This window comes from Dromiciops gliroides, chromosome 5 (genome assembly GCF_019393635.1).
Source record: "Dromiciops gliroides isolate mDroGli1 chromosome 5, mDroGli1.pri, whole genome shotgun sequence".
Classification (NCBI taxonomy): Eukaryota; Metazoa; Chordata; class Mammalia; order Microbiotheria; family Microbiotheriidae; genus Dromiciops; species Dromiciops gliroides.
Window position 1 is genome coordinate 288,529,066 of NC_057865.1, and position 15,527 is coordinate 288,544,592.

Below are 15,527 nucleotides of genomic sequence, written 5' to 3' on the forward strand. Positions count from 1 at the left end.
TGGGGCAACACACATTTATTGAGTGCCTACTATATTTTAGGCACTATGCTAAGCACTTTATAAATATGATCTCACTTGATCCTCATAACAAGCCTGGGAGGTAGGTTGTTATTGTCCCAATTTTACAGACAAGGAAACTGAGAGCTTAAATGAATTGCCCAGGATCACATAGCTAGTAAGTATCTGAAGCTGGATTTGCAACTCACATCTTCCTAATTTCAAGTCCAGTGCCTCTGTCCTTTGGCTAAAGATAGAGGGAGGAAGGATGAGGAAATTTTGATATCCTTTTCCCCCATCAGTAAAAGGGTTTAACAATAGATCAGGAAAAACTCCATCCAGTGATTGGAGAGTTGGTGACTTGAGGGAATGCAAGACATAGTTGAAGGAGCAAAGAAGCACGAACTCTAAACATACAGGTACAGAAAGGCTAGACTAGCGAGAGAAAGCAACTTTCAAAGACAGGGACTGTCTCTGCTGAGAGCAGAAAAGAAAGCCAGCTATGGAGAGGAGACTTGGTAACACAGCTGAACAGGGAAACTAGAAGAGACCACTGCATCCAAGCAGGGCTGTATGAGGACATCTACAAGAGAGAAAGAACTTCCAAACTCCACAGTACCAAAGGTTGTGAGTTGCATTTGCCACACACATATCCTATTTTTGTTGTACCTCACTATCATTGTACTCAAAGTTTGAACCCTCTCTTCCTATGGACTCTGTATTTCTAGAAAAGTGTATCCCAGGTTTACGGAGAGAATGTTTTATAGCTACTGTTTTTGCATCATCTTAGTCAATGCCTTTGCTCTCAGAGATAATTGTATTTACTGGCTGATTATTAATGGGGAACACACCAGTGGGGTCTTGTGAGTTATAGAGCTAGAAGTAGCCACCCACTCAGAGTAATTCTAGAGCCCTAAAAGTAGAAGCCACTCTCTGGGGACCCAACCAATAAGTGCAAATCCAAGTTGGTGGAGAAACCCAGAAAGAGTACTTCAGGGGCATGATCAGACCTGGGCTTTAAAAAAAATTGTCTTGGCAGCTACAGGACTAGGAGACCCTTCTCCTCTCTAATTACATGTTGTCCTTTCCTTCCCCTCTCACAACCTCCCATAAGTGGAACTTATACTTCATGTTCATCATAAGCACTGGTCCCCTGCCCCTACCTCTGTTCTCCAATTATGTTGGTTCCATTCTTTTCCACTTTTCTCCCCAACCAGCCTTCGATACTGTCTTCCCCTCCAATATGTAGTTCCTTGGTTCCCTGTCCTTCTGCTCATCCCTCAACACCTTCACTTTCCCCACCTTCCCCAATTGTCTTCCATTCTTCTCTTCCTTTATGTCCCTAAGAAATGTCCCAGAAATTGTCAGAACTCAAAGGACCTTAAAGCAAACAATAAAAGGATTAAACATTGTGACGGGGAGGGAACTTGCAATGTAGAACGTTGGAGCTTAGAAAGTCAGAGCTGGGAAAAGCCTTGGAACGTGAACGTAGAAACCGGGTGGGGCCTCAGAACAGGGAATATCAGAGCCAGGAGAGAGTTTAGAATGCAGAATGTCTTAAACTCTTAGAATTCTTTACTCTCATCCTTAATGGGCAGATCAGCAGCCTCTGGGTCACTTGGCCAAAACCAGTTTTCTCCTTCTGGGTGTGTCTCACTCCCTTCCTGTATTCTTTCTCTCTACTGTGTACTGGCCAAAAATGCAAAGCAGATGAGGCTCTTGGGGGCTTCTTGGGGGCAGTTTTTAGGAAGTGTCAGAGTTAGGAAACTACACACAGCAAAACCCCCAGCGTCTGAGGACTTCCTCTCTGACTATGCTGAGGGGAGGGGCTTAGAGCCCCAAGGAGACTAAGATGCTCCACCCAGGGGAGGACACATCCCCTGTGTCAGTAGCAGATAGAGGCTACCCATTACAGGGATAGGGCCCGGTCAGGAGAAGCCAGACGCACGGGAGGACCTGGCATTTGCCCTCCTCTCTGGAGGTTCAGTATGAATTTGTGTCGTCCAGGTAAGTCTCCTGGGCTGGGGCAGGTTCTAAAGAGTGAGCATTGTCACTCCTAGAAGGAGAACTGAACAGAAAAATTGAGGGGAGGGAAGAAGGCAAAGGAGAGATGAGCTCTGTGGCCTTGGGCAAATCCCTCCCCTTCCTTTGAGACTCAGTTTCCTCATTGCTAAAAATACCTAAAGATTGTGATCCTATAAAAGACAGAAGAATGTCCCACTCCAACCTGGAGCTGGGTGGACGGGAGAGCATTTCCTTTTGAGAAATGGTCCATCTTACTTTTCTTTCCTTTACCCATGAGCACTTCATGGCCAGCTTAGCCCCAGGAGGAAGAATCAGGAGCAATGAGGAGAGAGGCAGATTGCAGCCTGATGTAAGAAAGCCCTTCCTAAATTTCAGAGCTGTGCCAAAGGGGAATGGAGTGAGCTCCTCCTCAGCCCTGGAGGGTCTTCCAGGGAGACAGAAGTACTCCTTGTGAGGGATATTGTAGATGAGATTCCCGGTTAAGTCCATATTGGACTAGATTTCTCCAAGAGGTCCCTTCTACCTCAGAGCTTCTGTGATTAGGGGTCAGCTCAGTGAGAGCAGGAAAGAGGGAAAAGGGGGACCATGGATTCATTCCATCATTTATGTATTTTTTAAAACTTATTAAGCTCTTAAGATGTGAAAGGTACTTGTCACAGTTCACTTTGAGCATAATAGAATAGAACTGAGAGTTAGGAAAAACTTAGAACAGGGAAACATCAGAACTAGCCTGGGACCTCAGAACCTTGGAATATCAGAACCAGGAAGAGCCTTGGAACAGGGGAATGTCAGAGCAGGAGGGGGAACCATAGGACAGAGAATGTCAGAGCTGAGATGGGCCTTAGAACCCTGGAATATCAGAGGAAGGAAGAGCCTTTAGAACAGAGAATTCAGGGTTGGGACGGCCTTAGAACAGGGGATATCAGAGCTGGGAGTGACTTTAGTACCTGGAATATCAGAGATGGGTAGAACCCTTAGAACCGTAGAAATATCAGAGCTGGGAGGGCCCTTAGAATAGGGGATGTCAGAGCTGGGAGGGACCCTTAGAACAGGGAATGTCAGAGCTGGGAGTGAATTTTAGAACATGGAATATCAGAGTTGGGTAGAACCTTAGAACCTGGACTATCGAGAGCTGGGAGGGCCCTTTAGGACAGGGAATGTCAGAGCTGGGTAGGATCTTAGAACCTGGAATATCAGAAGTGGTAAGAGCCTTAGAATTTGGAATATCAGAGGTGGAAAGAGCCTTAGAACAGAGCTGAAAGGGGAAGCCCAGGACAGAGAATGTCAGAACTGGGAGGAATGGCAGAGTCGGGAGGCATCATTTAATCCAGGCTCAGAAGAAAAAATCAGTGAATGGTCCAAATCACAGAGGTTCTCTCTTTTTCTTCTTGAGGATTTTCCAGAATGTCCTTGTCCTATAGAGGGAGCTGGTAGGGGGTTAGAAGACAGGGGAATCTAGAAATCATCTTTTCACTTTCAGGAGGCAAGGTATGAATTGTGTTTCTGTGACTCAGTAACCGCCTGGACTTCCAGCCCTGGGATCCTCTGATCTTAACAAAAGAATGCTTTGGCAGGGCTTAAGGCACCGAACCCACCCTAAACCAATGGGATGGAATAAATGCCCAGGTTTGCCCATCTAAATCCTCCTCCAGCCAACTACACTGACCAGGTTTTTCTGAGATTTGGAGTATAGAAAAAAGCTACTTCCTATGGTCTGCAGAAGAGTGGTGTGTGTGTGTGTGTGTGTGTGTGTGTGTGTGTGTGTGTGTGTGTGTGTGTGTGTTGTATGTACCTAGTTGTTTGCATGTTGTCTCTCCCATTAGAATATGAGCTCCTTCAGGGCAGGACTATATTTTTGACCTTTTTATCCCAGGGCTTAGCACATTGTCTGGCACATAATAAGTGATTAATAAATGCTTGTTGACTGAATCTCTTGAGTAAAATGTAAAATGGGAGATAACAGCCATAGATTCTCAATAAAATATGAGCTTCCTCTATGCCCTATCCTCACCCCACAAGCCAGAGGGAGGTCTCTGTTCCCTTCCCCTGGTCCCTCCAGCTGCCCACAGGGACTTGGTCTTAAGTCTGCCCTCCCCGGAGGCGATGAGGAGCAGAGACTGCTGAGAGGGAAGGCAACCTGTTCAGTCTCATTCTCTTGCTGCTCCAACCCATAGCCCCTTCTACATCCCCAGTCATGGCTGAAGGCTTTAACTTTGCACACTTTGGGGCCACAGTTGTGTTGTTGTGTATTAAATAAGGTGAATAAAGCAAGCGGGTCTCCAAGGAAAAAAAATGAAATATGAGCTTACTGAGAGCAGAAACTGTGTTTTGCCCTTTCTTTGTATCCCCAGAGCCTTGTACAGTGATTGGCACATAGAAGGCACTTAATAAATGCTTGTTGGTTCCCAAACCAACCAATCAACAAGCATTTATTAAGTGCCTAATATGTACTAGGCACTGTTCTAAGACAACACTGATGAAAATGAAACAGTCCCTGCCCTCAAAGAGTTTATATTCTTTCTGAGGAGACAATGTTTGTGTGTGTGTGTGTGTGTGTGTGTGTGTGTACATACCTCTATATACATACATAGACATATGTATTGTTGTCTATCTGTTCAGTTGTGTCCGACTTCATGACTCTGTTATGGGGGTTTCTTGCCAAAATACTGGAGGGGTTTGCCACTTCCTTCTCCAGTGGATTAAAGCAGATAGAGGTTAAGTGTCTTAACCAGGGTCGTTGTTGTTTGTCCTTCATTCCTAAAGAGGACATGATATCAGGGTGATGTCATAACTTGTACTGAATTGGATTTAAGTTAGGGAGGGCTGTGCAAAGTCACCAGCCTCACTCTCTCCTCCAGAGCCCATCTGGGGTCCAGTGGTGAGTCATATATCAAGACAACTGGAGGATGGCCCCAATGTTTAAGGCAACTGGAGTTAAGTGCCTTGACCAGGGGTCACACAGTAAGTGTCTGAGGATATTGAACTCAGGTCTTCTGCCTCAGGCCAGCACTCTCTCCACTGAGCCAACCTATAAAAAATATACTGATCCCTACTCCAGAAACTATTTTTCACCCACTCTTATCACCTTGCTTTTAGCAAATTCTCTGATATTGCTTCATTTAATGCAGTCCACAAATCACTGTGTTCCTTTCCCCCCTGGTAGGATCAGCCTTATGCTCCACTGGAGATGCAAAGAAGAAGTCTGGCTCAGTGTAAAGGGCATTGGATAAGGAGTCAGAAAAGATCAACCTGTCACTTATTCCCTTCTTAATCCTGGATTTCACTTACATCTTGGTCTTCATTTTATAGATTTATCCTCATTGATGAAACGAAAATGTTGACCTAGACCACTAGTATCTTCCCTGCCCCCAGAGTATCTTATAATTATTTTATGTATATCTTTCTTTCTTTCTTTCTTTCTTTCTTTCTTTCTTTCTTTCTTTCTTTCTTTCTTTCTTTCTTTCTTTCTTTCTTTCTTTCTTCCTTTCTTCCTTTCTTCCTTTCTTCCTTTCTTCCTTTCTTCCTTTCTTCCTTTCTTCCTTTCTTCCTTTCTTCCTTTCTTTCTTTCTTTCTTTCTTTCTTTCTTTCTTTCTTTCTTTCTTTCTTTCTTTCTTTCTTTCTTTCTTTCTTTCTTTCTTTCTTTCTTTCTTTCTTTCTTTCTTCCTTTCTTCCTTTCTTCCTTTCTTCCTTTCTTCCTTTCTTCCTTTCTTTTTTTGGAGGGGCCATTGGGGTTAAGTGACTTGCCTAGGGTCACACAGCTAGTAAGTGTTAAGTGTCTGAGGATGGATTTGAACTCAGGTCCTCCTGAATCCTGGGCCGGTGCTCTATCCACTGCACCACCTAGTGCCCCTGTATATATTTCAATATTAACATATTGTTTCCCCCTATTTGAATATAGCTGCTGTGGGCAGGACTATTTCCTTTTTTGTCTTAGTATCCCCAGAAACTAGTTCAGTATCTGGTTCATAGTAAGCACTTGACTGATAATTATTTGATGGCTTCTGAGGTCTTCTTCCATCTCTACATCCATGACCTTTGACCTAGGTTTGACTCACAGTTGCCTCTATTCCTGTAACCTATAGGCTAGTCCCTCTGCTTCTGGGCCTCAGTTTTCCCTTATGGGTCTCACAAGGGATTGGATCATATTTGTTCCTAGGGCTCTCTCAACTTGAAATCTTATGACAATAATTTAGCCCCATCCACAAAAGGTATGTCTTATATGAACAAATAGCTCAACTGGGAGAGAAGGGAGTAGGTTGTCCCTGAAATCCCCCCAATACATAGGAAGTCCAGTCTGAAGGCTCTCTCAGGGCCAGCTCATGGACAACTCTCTATAGCCCAAGGTCAGTTCAGGGCCCATAACTTAAAATTGGGCCACTTACCTAGGTCATCCAACCCCTTACCCCATCTTCCTGATAAGAAACTTCATTATGCCAGTTAAACTTGGGATGCCTGATGGAAATGAGCCTCCCCATTGGCATGAGCCAATGGTTTGGGCTCATGGCCCAACTGTAGGCCTTTGATAGCTAGGTGAGACCTGTTAGAGGTAGGGGTCCACTGAGAGGCCAGGGTCACCTCCACACCACAGACCCATTGAATGGAAGGAGATTTTAGAAAGAAACTGAATTTCTACATTGTAATTAAGAATTCTCATTTTCACCAGGACTTCAAGATTTCAAGAGTGTTTTTATTACACTAGCCCCACGATCAATGGTCATTCTTATTTGCATGAACAAACTCAGGTTCAGAGAGGTCCAATGACAGCCCAGAGTTGCACAACTAGTATGTGGTAGAATTAAGATTTGAACCCAGGTCTTCTGACTCCAAGTCCCACTTCTGTCATTTGATAGATATGTGGCCATGGAAAGTTACTCTGGGACTGTTTTCTCATCTGTCAAATGCCAGGAGTGGACCATATGATCTCTAAAATCTCTCCCAGTTCTAAATCTATGATCCTATAATAATCTTTAAAGTCAGGGTCTATGGATGCCTTTAAGACCCACTTCATCCTCCTGTCTTCAGGAGACACTGATTTCTTCACTTTACAGCAAGAAAACTGAGACACAGAGAGGTTATTTGATTTGCCCAAGGTCACACAGCTAGGGAGTCCCAGACAAGGAATTCATATTTGGGTCTCTAGATTCCAGATCCATCATTGTTTTCATTCTTCTCAGCTGACTGCCCTTTTATAGTCTCTCAAAAGATTTATGGGGCTCAGCCTCCCCTCCCCCACTAACAGGAAGGTGAGGGGACCTGCTGGGTGAGATAGACAGCTCAACCACAGAGAATTGTTTACAAATGACCTAAAAGGAGCCTGGCGCTTGGCGGGAAGGGGCCAGTGTTGTGGTTAAAACACAAGCAGCTTCATGGAGCAGCCCAGACCCGGGAGCAGAGGAAGCCACTGGCTGGCGTGAGCCGAGTGGTGTATACCCACAAACCAGGCAGGCTTTGCTCAGTGAGCATCTGCTTCTGCTTACTGAGAGTCTCCCCAGGAGGGTCCTGCCCCTCCAACCCCTCTGGAGGCATCTGTCCCCTCTCAGGGCCATTGCCCACTGGGCTGTGGGCATCTCTGTCTGGGAAAGGGGAAGTGACTCCAGCTGTCCTGAAAGCTGGTCTTGCACACTAAATGATTTCTAAAATTACTGATGGGAAAGAGGAAGGAAAAAACGGAAGCAGTTCAGGGACTGGACGCCTGGAGCGCCAGGATCACTGGGGTGGGACTGACTGAAGATCAGTGACAGCAGAGGCTGGAGAGACTAAATGATTAAGACTTTAATGTACGCAAATGAGCTAAGAACAACAGCTATCATCCCCATTTCCAGATGAGGAAAGGGAGGCTCAGAGAGGGGAAATGACTTTACCATGGTCACTCAGCTGATAAGTATCAGAAGCTGGATTTGAAGCCTACATCTCACCAATGCCATGTCCAGAAATCTATCCACTTTGTCACATTCAAGTCACCAGACATTGCTTTAAACCCCTACTGTGTGCCAAGCATGGGGGACAGACAAAGGAGCTCCCACTCTAATAGTGCTACTTACCTGGTAACACTGAAAGAGCCCTCTGAATGGACACCTTTCTCGGAGCCTCAGATTCCTATCTGCGAAGTAGGGGAAATAACTCATGGCCTTCCAAGGTTGTCTGGGGACAAATACTTGGTAAAGCCCTAGATAAACTCGAGTGATTCTGATTGCACCTTCTCTGACAATTTGCCTCTCTTTTCCCCTTTCTCATTGCTAAGGGAAGCCTGGGGTTTGTTTTTTGGTTTGTTGTTTGTTTTTTGAGTGAGGGTGTCTTGCATGGAATAAGAACAGCTGCCGTTTATAGAGTCCTTCAGGGTGTATGGTGTACAAAGCACTTTCTAGGCATACCCACTGAGGCCTGTCCCACAAGAATTATTCTCCTCATTTTGCAGAGGAGAAAACTGAGGTTAAGTAGCCTGTCCAGGGCTACATCTTTATTAAATGTCATAGGCAGGATTAAAACCCACATCCTTCCCCACACCAAGTTCAGTGCTCTTTTTAGCATGTCAAGCTCCTTCAAAGCAGACAAGATAAAGCTATAAATACATCCAAATTTGTATAGCCCTCTATTGTTCAAGAATAGAGGTAGTACAGTGGATAGATCACTGGACCTGGAGTCAGGAAGAACTGGGTTTAAATCCCAATCTGTGTGATGCTGGGTAAAACACTGAACCTCTAAGTCTCAATTTCTTCATCCAAGGTAGAAGGGTGTCATAGTGCAGATGGACCTGGCCTTGGATTCTAGAAGCAGTGGTAGCAAACTCAACTAAAACACATCTTTGTGGGGCATATTGTCTTAGAAAACCATAAATTAACATTATCCACATTGCCTTGTATTTTTATTTATTTTGTTAAATGTTTCCCAATTCCATTTTAATCTCCCTCAGGTCATTTTGCAGGGGGGCATTTGACATTTCTGCAGAAGACTTGGGTTCAAGTCCCACCAATGGATCATGCTGCCTGTGTGACCCTGGTCAAGTCCCTTAACTTCCTCAAGCCCCCACAAAACCTCTAAGATTCTAAGTTTCAGGGGAGATGCTAATCTTCATTGTTGATAAAGTTCCCAACCAAGGGCTCCCTAGATGGATGAAATGATAAGACTGGTCAAAGAAAAACAAAGGGGGGGGGAAATAATATCACCTACCTCACTTTGAGAACATCCAATAGGATTGCAGATAAGAAAACTGAGGTTCTGAAACATGTCGATGTTCACACAACTAGGAGATGTTGGAACTGGGATTTGAATCTGGGTCCCCTGACATTAGGATCAGCATTTTTTCCTGCTGCACCTTGCTACCTCCACAGCTAGCCCACGTCTCTCTATCTTGTCCATAAGGAAAGTGTCAGAAGCTTAGTTAAGGGTCATGTTGGCATACAGCTGCACCATCTGTCTTACCTAGTAAGTTAAGCCTGCCACTAAAGGAAATGAGGTTAATCCTCCATGATCTGGTCATCCTGAACCCATGCTGGCTCTCAATGATCACCAGCACCATTGGGCTTTTCATTATATGTCTAATTTTTTTTCAGGAATTAGAGTCAAGATCACTTGCCTTTATCATAGTTAATCCTTTAAGATAAGGACTCTGACATTTGCTTGTGGCCCTAGGCCACCTGTATTATTTACCATTTACTTTTTTTAAATCATAAAAGTATTTTATTATTTTGTAGTTACATGTAAAGATTGTTTTCAACATTTGTTTTTTATAAGATGTCTAGTTCCAAATTTTTCTTCCTCCCTTTCTTCCCTCCCCAAGACAGCAAGCAATCTGATATAGGTTATATATATATTATCACATCAAACATATTTCTGCATTAGTCATGTTGTTACCACTTACTTTTTAAGGTCACCAAGAACAACTTGGTAATTTACAAATGAGAATTTTGTATAAAATACAACATAGATAATGGCCATTTATGGTTTCCTAAATCACTCATCTAAATTCCCTAAGTGTAGCTAGATCTCTTACTGCCTGCTCACTTATCTTGCATTTCAATTCCTTATTACCTATGTTTGTTCTCTCTTTACCAGCTAGAAAATCATTCCCCTTGGTAGAGAAAATAGAAGCATTGAGAATTGAGTAATTCTAGCTTCTCCCCATCACTGTACATTGTCATTATTTAGTACACCCATAAGCAGAAGTCCTATTTCTTCTTTGATCTTCCATTTATGCTCCACAGAGCTTTAAAAATGCCTTTTCTCTTGCCTTACCATTCATCAATTCTGTTCAATTCACCAACCACTTACTCTGTGCAAGGCACTGGGAATGCAAAATGAGGGAGTGCCTTCCTTCAAGAGACTTACATTCCACGGAGAGTGTATCATCAGTAGCCTAAGGTTGCACTGAGCATTAGCACTCCAGAAAGATAATGTCACTCTTTGTATTCTTCCTCAATTTTCTATATTCTAACTTCTATCTACTTATGTGTGCGTGTGTGTTTATGTTAGTAGATCAATGAGTTCCCTTTGCAGCCACATCCACATCCACTTCATTGGACAGCTCCTTCTTCCCTTCCTTGGGATCAGTTCTGTTTGTATCATCAGGATTTTGTTCCTTGAGAACATCCCATGCCTCCCATGCCTCCCATGCCTCTTGAGTCAACTTCCTCAAATTTTAGACCATGTCATTCTCCGAACTCTTGGAAATCTGTTTTCCTAAAGTTGAGTGTCACCCTATACCAAGATTCCCCTTTGTTACCTGCCCAGTCTCTAAAATAGAGAAGTCACTCCCTTGCAAACTTCCTGTTATTTCTACCCTGGCAACCAGTTCCTATTTTGTGGTCACAATAAGGCCCATAAAAGTAATTCAACTGGTTATTTCCTTTACCTTCTAAAGAATGAAATTATCATCAAGGTCAACCAAGCAATTTCAACGTTCATAGTGAGAGAGATATAGCAAATGCCTGGAGAGTTGAAGTCCCCATCAACCCTATATCATGCCTACCATGCCAAGCTGATATACTTCTCAGACTCATCATTCATTTCCTCCTTTTGATCAGGTGGTCTATAGCACTCTCCTATCACAATATGGGTTATGGTCCTCCCAAGTGGAGCTTCACTCCCATCTCATGGGATTAATCATTAGACCCTAGATCCAGAGCTGGAAGGGACCCTAGAGGTTATACAATCTAACCACCTCATTTTACAGATGGAGAAACTAAGGCCCAGAGAAGTAACCTCTTCAAGGTCCCTCAGATATCAAGTAGCAGAGTCAGGATTCAAACCCAAATTGTCTAACTCCAAATCCTGAATCCAGGCCCTATGATTCTGGTGTTTCCACCCTTGGATAATGTATTTCCCCATGATTATATCTTCTTGTTCCTCCTTTTATCTAATCTGCCTCCCTTTGAAGAGACCACTTTCTATGGACTATCATGAGCCATATTCCACTAAGTCTTCGTGATAATTAGTCTTAAAGTCTGGCTTTGTGATTTCTTTGATGTAGGTAATTCCCTTTTGAGAAAACTCTACCAATGTAGGGGGGGGGGAACACCTTCTCGGAAACTTACAGTCTTTGGGGGGTTTTTGTTTGTTTTGCAGTGCAATGTGGATTAAGTGACTTGTGCTCAGGGTCACACAGCTAGTAAGTGTCTGAGGCCAGATTTGAACTCAGGTACTCCTGAATCTAGGGCTGGTGCTTTAACGACTGCACCACCTAGCTGCCCCAGAAACTCATCCCCCACTGCCTAGGGCAGTGAGGGATAATGTAACTTACCCAGGGTCACGTGGCCAGTCTTTGTCATAGCTGGCACTAGCAACCAGTTTATTTTGTGCACGGGGTCTATTCATTGTCACCAGCAAGAAGACAAACAGCTTCCTCTCTTCTGGGTAAGGACCTGTGGTTAGCACCTCAGCTCCTTACCATGATTCTCCCCTTTACATCAGCCCTAGCTCAGTGTGCATGAATAGGGGAGATGAAACCCTCAGGAAAAAAATCTACTAGCAATTGTGCAATCCGGAACAAGTCAGTTCCTTTGTCTGTCTTATGTTTCTCTTAACTCTTATCACAGAGGGGTGTTGTGAGGTTTAAATAAAATAAAACATGGGAAGCATTTTGCAAATCTTAAAGAACTTCATAAATGTCAGTTTATTGTTGTTATCAATTTTATTTTCTTGTTCTGATGAAAGAATCACTGACTTTGGAGTTAGAGGGCCTGAGTTCAAATTTACCACCTGAAAAACCTTGGGCATGTCACTTAACCACCACTGCCTCAGTTTAATCATTTGTTGTTGTTGTTGTTGGTCCTTCATTCTCAAAGAGGACCATGACATCGGGAGGTGATATCACAACTTGCAGTGAATTGGATTTAAGTGAGAGAGGGCTATGCAAGGTCACCAGCCTCACTCTCTCCTCCAGAGTCATCTGGGTCAATGAGGGGATTGGCCTAGCTGTTCAGCCATTGAGGACATTTCCAGTTCATGAACTGTGATTCTATAATCCTGAGATCTTTTTGTAATACAACTCAAATAGAAACAATCCTGGGACAAGTTGCTGCACTGTTATTATTTATTTATTTATAATGTACCATAGGCACAAGTGAATAAAAACTTCTTTTTGTAGTTGAATTAAGGTATTAGGATGTCAGTTGATCTTGGGTAGGTAGATGCTCCAAGAGCACCCTCAAGAGTAGAGTGAATAACAGGGCTAATGTGCATTTCATCACCCTCCCATGTAATTTTGATCTACTCCCCTAGATCCCTCTATTTTGAAAACTTTTCATTCCATTTAGCTTGGAGATGGTATTTTACAGAGTAATATCTATGAAAAACATTGTTCTTAAATTTGAATAATTAAGGTTGTTTGAGGGGGGGTTTTGCTATTGTGGGCAATAGTTTGATCTGTGACGATGGTCTAGTTTTGGTTGAGTTGAAGTTTGATTGAGTTCAATAATTCATTGATTGAATGAATAGATTGTTCTGAGGTCTGTATGAGTGTTTGTTATCACTGTGATTATTATTATCATAATTATTAAAATAGGGATAGGCACCGTGTCTATGATTTCAATCACATAGGGGAGAAATCCCTGATGAGAAAATCCCTTCCACCAATACAAGTTGGCACCTTCTTTGAAACTCATAGCCTTTGAGAGGTGTCTGTAGCACTAAGAGGTCAAGTGATTTGCCCAGGGTCACACAACCAGCCTGCATCAGGGACAGGACTTGAACTCAGGTCTTTCTGATTCTGATGCTAGCTCTCTATTCACTAAGTTGTGCTGTCTCTCTGGCATTATTAATCATCATTATTATCATGCAGAGGATTTGTGATCTTTTCTTCAACATTTCAAAGGTTGCATGACTTCCTTAATGTGGGTCCTCCCTCTACTTGCCATAGACCACGACCTGGCAGTTAGCTGTGTTCATTAGGTCTTAAGGCCAAAGTGCCTCTGCCAGTGGTCAGCTTTCCTGTAATGAGCATGACTAAACTCGGTCAAGCAGATCCTTGAGAGACCAAAACACAGCCTGCAGACACAGGTCCATGCTCCAAGCCTAGCTCGCCTCAGAAGATCTGCCAGAATAGGTTTTGAGAATAGATTTCAAGGATCTTAAGGGACCTCCCAGGCATGATGAGATGTTTGAGAGGAGCTTTAGTGGTGGTCATGCTATCTAGAGCCCAAGAAGATAGTCCACTCTTCACAAAGGCTGCCACTCCACAGATCTACCAACGGGGCTACTGATAGGGAAAAGGGGGGAGATTGAAGCCCCAGCTTCTGGTGGGGGTCATTTTCTCAGACACAGAGGAAAGGCAGAGAGAGCCCTAGACTGAGAGGCAAAGATTTAAGGTCAAAATTCAACTCTATGTGACCCCAGATGATTTACTTCTCTCTGGATCTCAGTTTGCCCAAATTTAGTACAACAGCTGATTGGACTAAGTCCATTTTAAGGCCCGTGGGGGTTCTAATGATCTATGATCACTGATATTAGGCATTTTTCTAGCTTTCTAAGTCTGCAACGTGATTTGTGGACACTAGCTCGTTTGGTCCTCACAACAACCCTGTTAGGTGCTATTACTCCCATTATACAGATGGGAAAACTGAGATGGACTTGCCCATGGTTGCATGGTCAGTAAGTATCTAAGGTGGGATTTTTTTTTTTTTTTTTTTGCAGGGCAATGAGGGACAAGTGACTTGCTTGGAGTCACGCAGCTAGTAAGTGTCAAGTGTCTGAGGCCGGATTTGAACTCAGATCCTCCTGAATCCAGGGCCAGTGCTTTATCCACTGAGCCACCTAGCTGCCCCCTGAGATGGGATTTAAACCCAGGTCTTCCTGATTCCAAGTTTAGGAATTTGTCTGGATTGAGAGAGCATAGGTTCAAATCCAACCTCCGATTCTTACTGTCTATTTTACTGTGGGCAGGTCACTTCCCTGTCTCAGTTTCCTCATTTGCAAATGAGGGATTAAATGGCCTTCCTTCCAGGTCTAGAACTATGATTCTATGATCCATACACCCAGGGCAGTGTGAGTAAATGTTTAACAACCACCTCTCCTTTGCACATCATGCTTAGATTTAACCTACATTATCATTTTCTCTCCATCACTTTCTTAAGTCTAGAGATAATCAGCCAAACAATAAATAAATCAAGCCCTGATTTGTAGCATCTGCTGATTTATGAGGTAAACGATCTCACCAAAATTTAACAATCAGATCCCCAGGGTGGGAGCCCTCTCTAGTCTCCCCCTGCTATACCCCACCATTATTTCTCCATTTTCAGACCCACCAGAGCTGAGTCAGATTGAAGCTGAGGAGCTCCAGAAGATCCAGTGGCATCGGAAACAGCTTCTGGAGGACATCCAGGTATGTTCCCCTGCCCCTACCCAAGCACCTGGTACCCAACCACATGTGACCTGTTGCCTTAGAGGCAGTGGCTTTAGCCAAGACTTCCCGCTTCATGGTTTAGGAAAGAGAGAAGCATCCCATAACATCACAGAGACAAATTTCAGCTCATCGTCAGTAAAAATCCTCCTACTAATTCAAACTGGCCCAGTGTAATGGATTGCCTGGGTTAGTAATGAGCTCCCCATCACTGGAGGATTTCAAGCAGAATTTGAATGACCCTTTGACAGGGGTGTGGCAGTGGGTATTCCAATTTAAGTATGGATTGGACTATATGGTCTTAGATCTTGGATTTAAGAGCTGGAAAAGACCTCACTTTTCCAACTCTTAGATCCAAAATGGTTTAGAGTCAGCACCTTGTAGCTGAAGCCTATTTCCCAGGCAGTAGCTGTATTTCTGAATGAGCTAGGGATCCTGATCCCCCTCTGGAAACCCATTGACTTATTTTCCAGTGCCTCTGAGGATAGCTTGGAGCACATCTCTTCTCTTGGGTCCCTAATCCACATCTCTGCCCAATGGGAGAGAATCCTCTTTGCCACTGAGTTTCTCCTGAAGGTCCAGTACTCCAGCCTTTGATGGACTGATGACAGAGGGGTCTTCCTTGATTATGCATTATCACACATCTCAGTCCAGCCATACTAGCCCACTCTCA

General features: G+C 43.6%; 1 protein-coding gene across 2 annotated transcripts in view; it reads left to right on the forward strand.

Moving 5' to 3' along the window:
- The first annotated feature begins 1,909 nt into the window (after nucleotides 1–1,909).
- Nucleotides 1,910–15,527, forward strand: part of CYTH4 (cytohesin 4) — a 41,200-nt gene continuing 27,582 nt past the window's right edge. The window contains exons 1-2 of one of the 2 annotated variants that reach the window (XM_043965075.1): nucleotides 1,910–2,004; nucleotides 14,754–14,836. In XM_043965075.1, the coding sequence (XP_043821010.1) occupies nucleotides 1,986–2,004; nucleotides 14,754–14,836 (102 nt within the window). In that variant the 5' untranslated portion in view covers nucleotides 1,910–1,985. The remainder of the gene's footprint in view (nucleotides 2,005–14,753; nucleotides 14,837–15,527) is intronic. The other variant, XM_043965077.1, reaches the window with a different exon arrangement.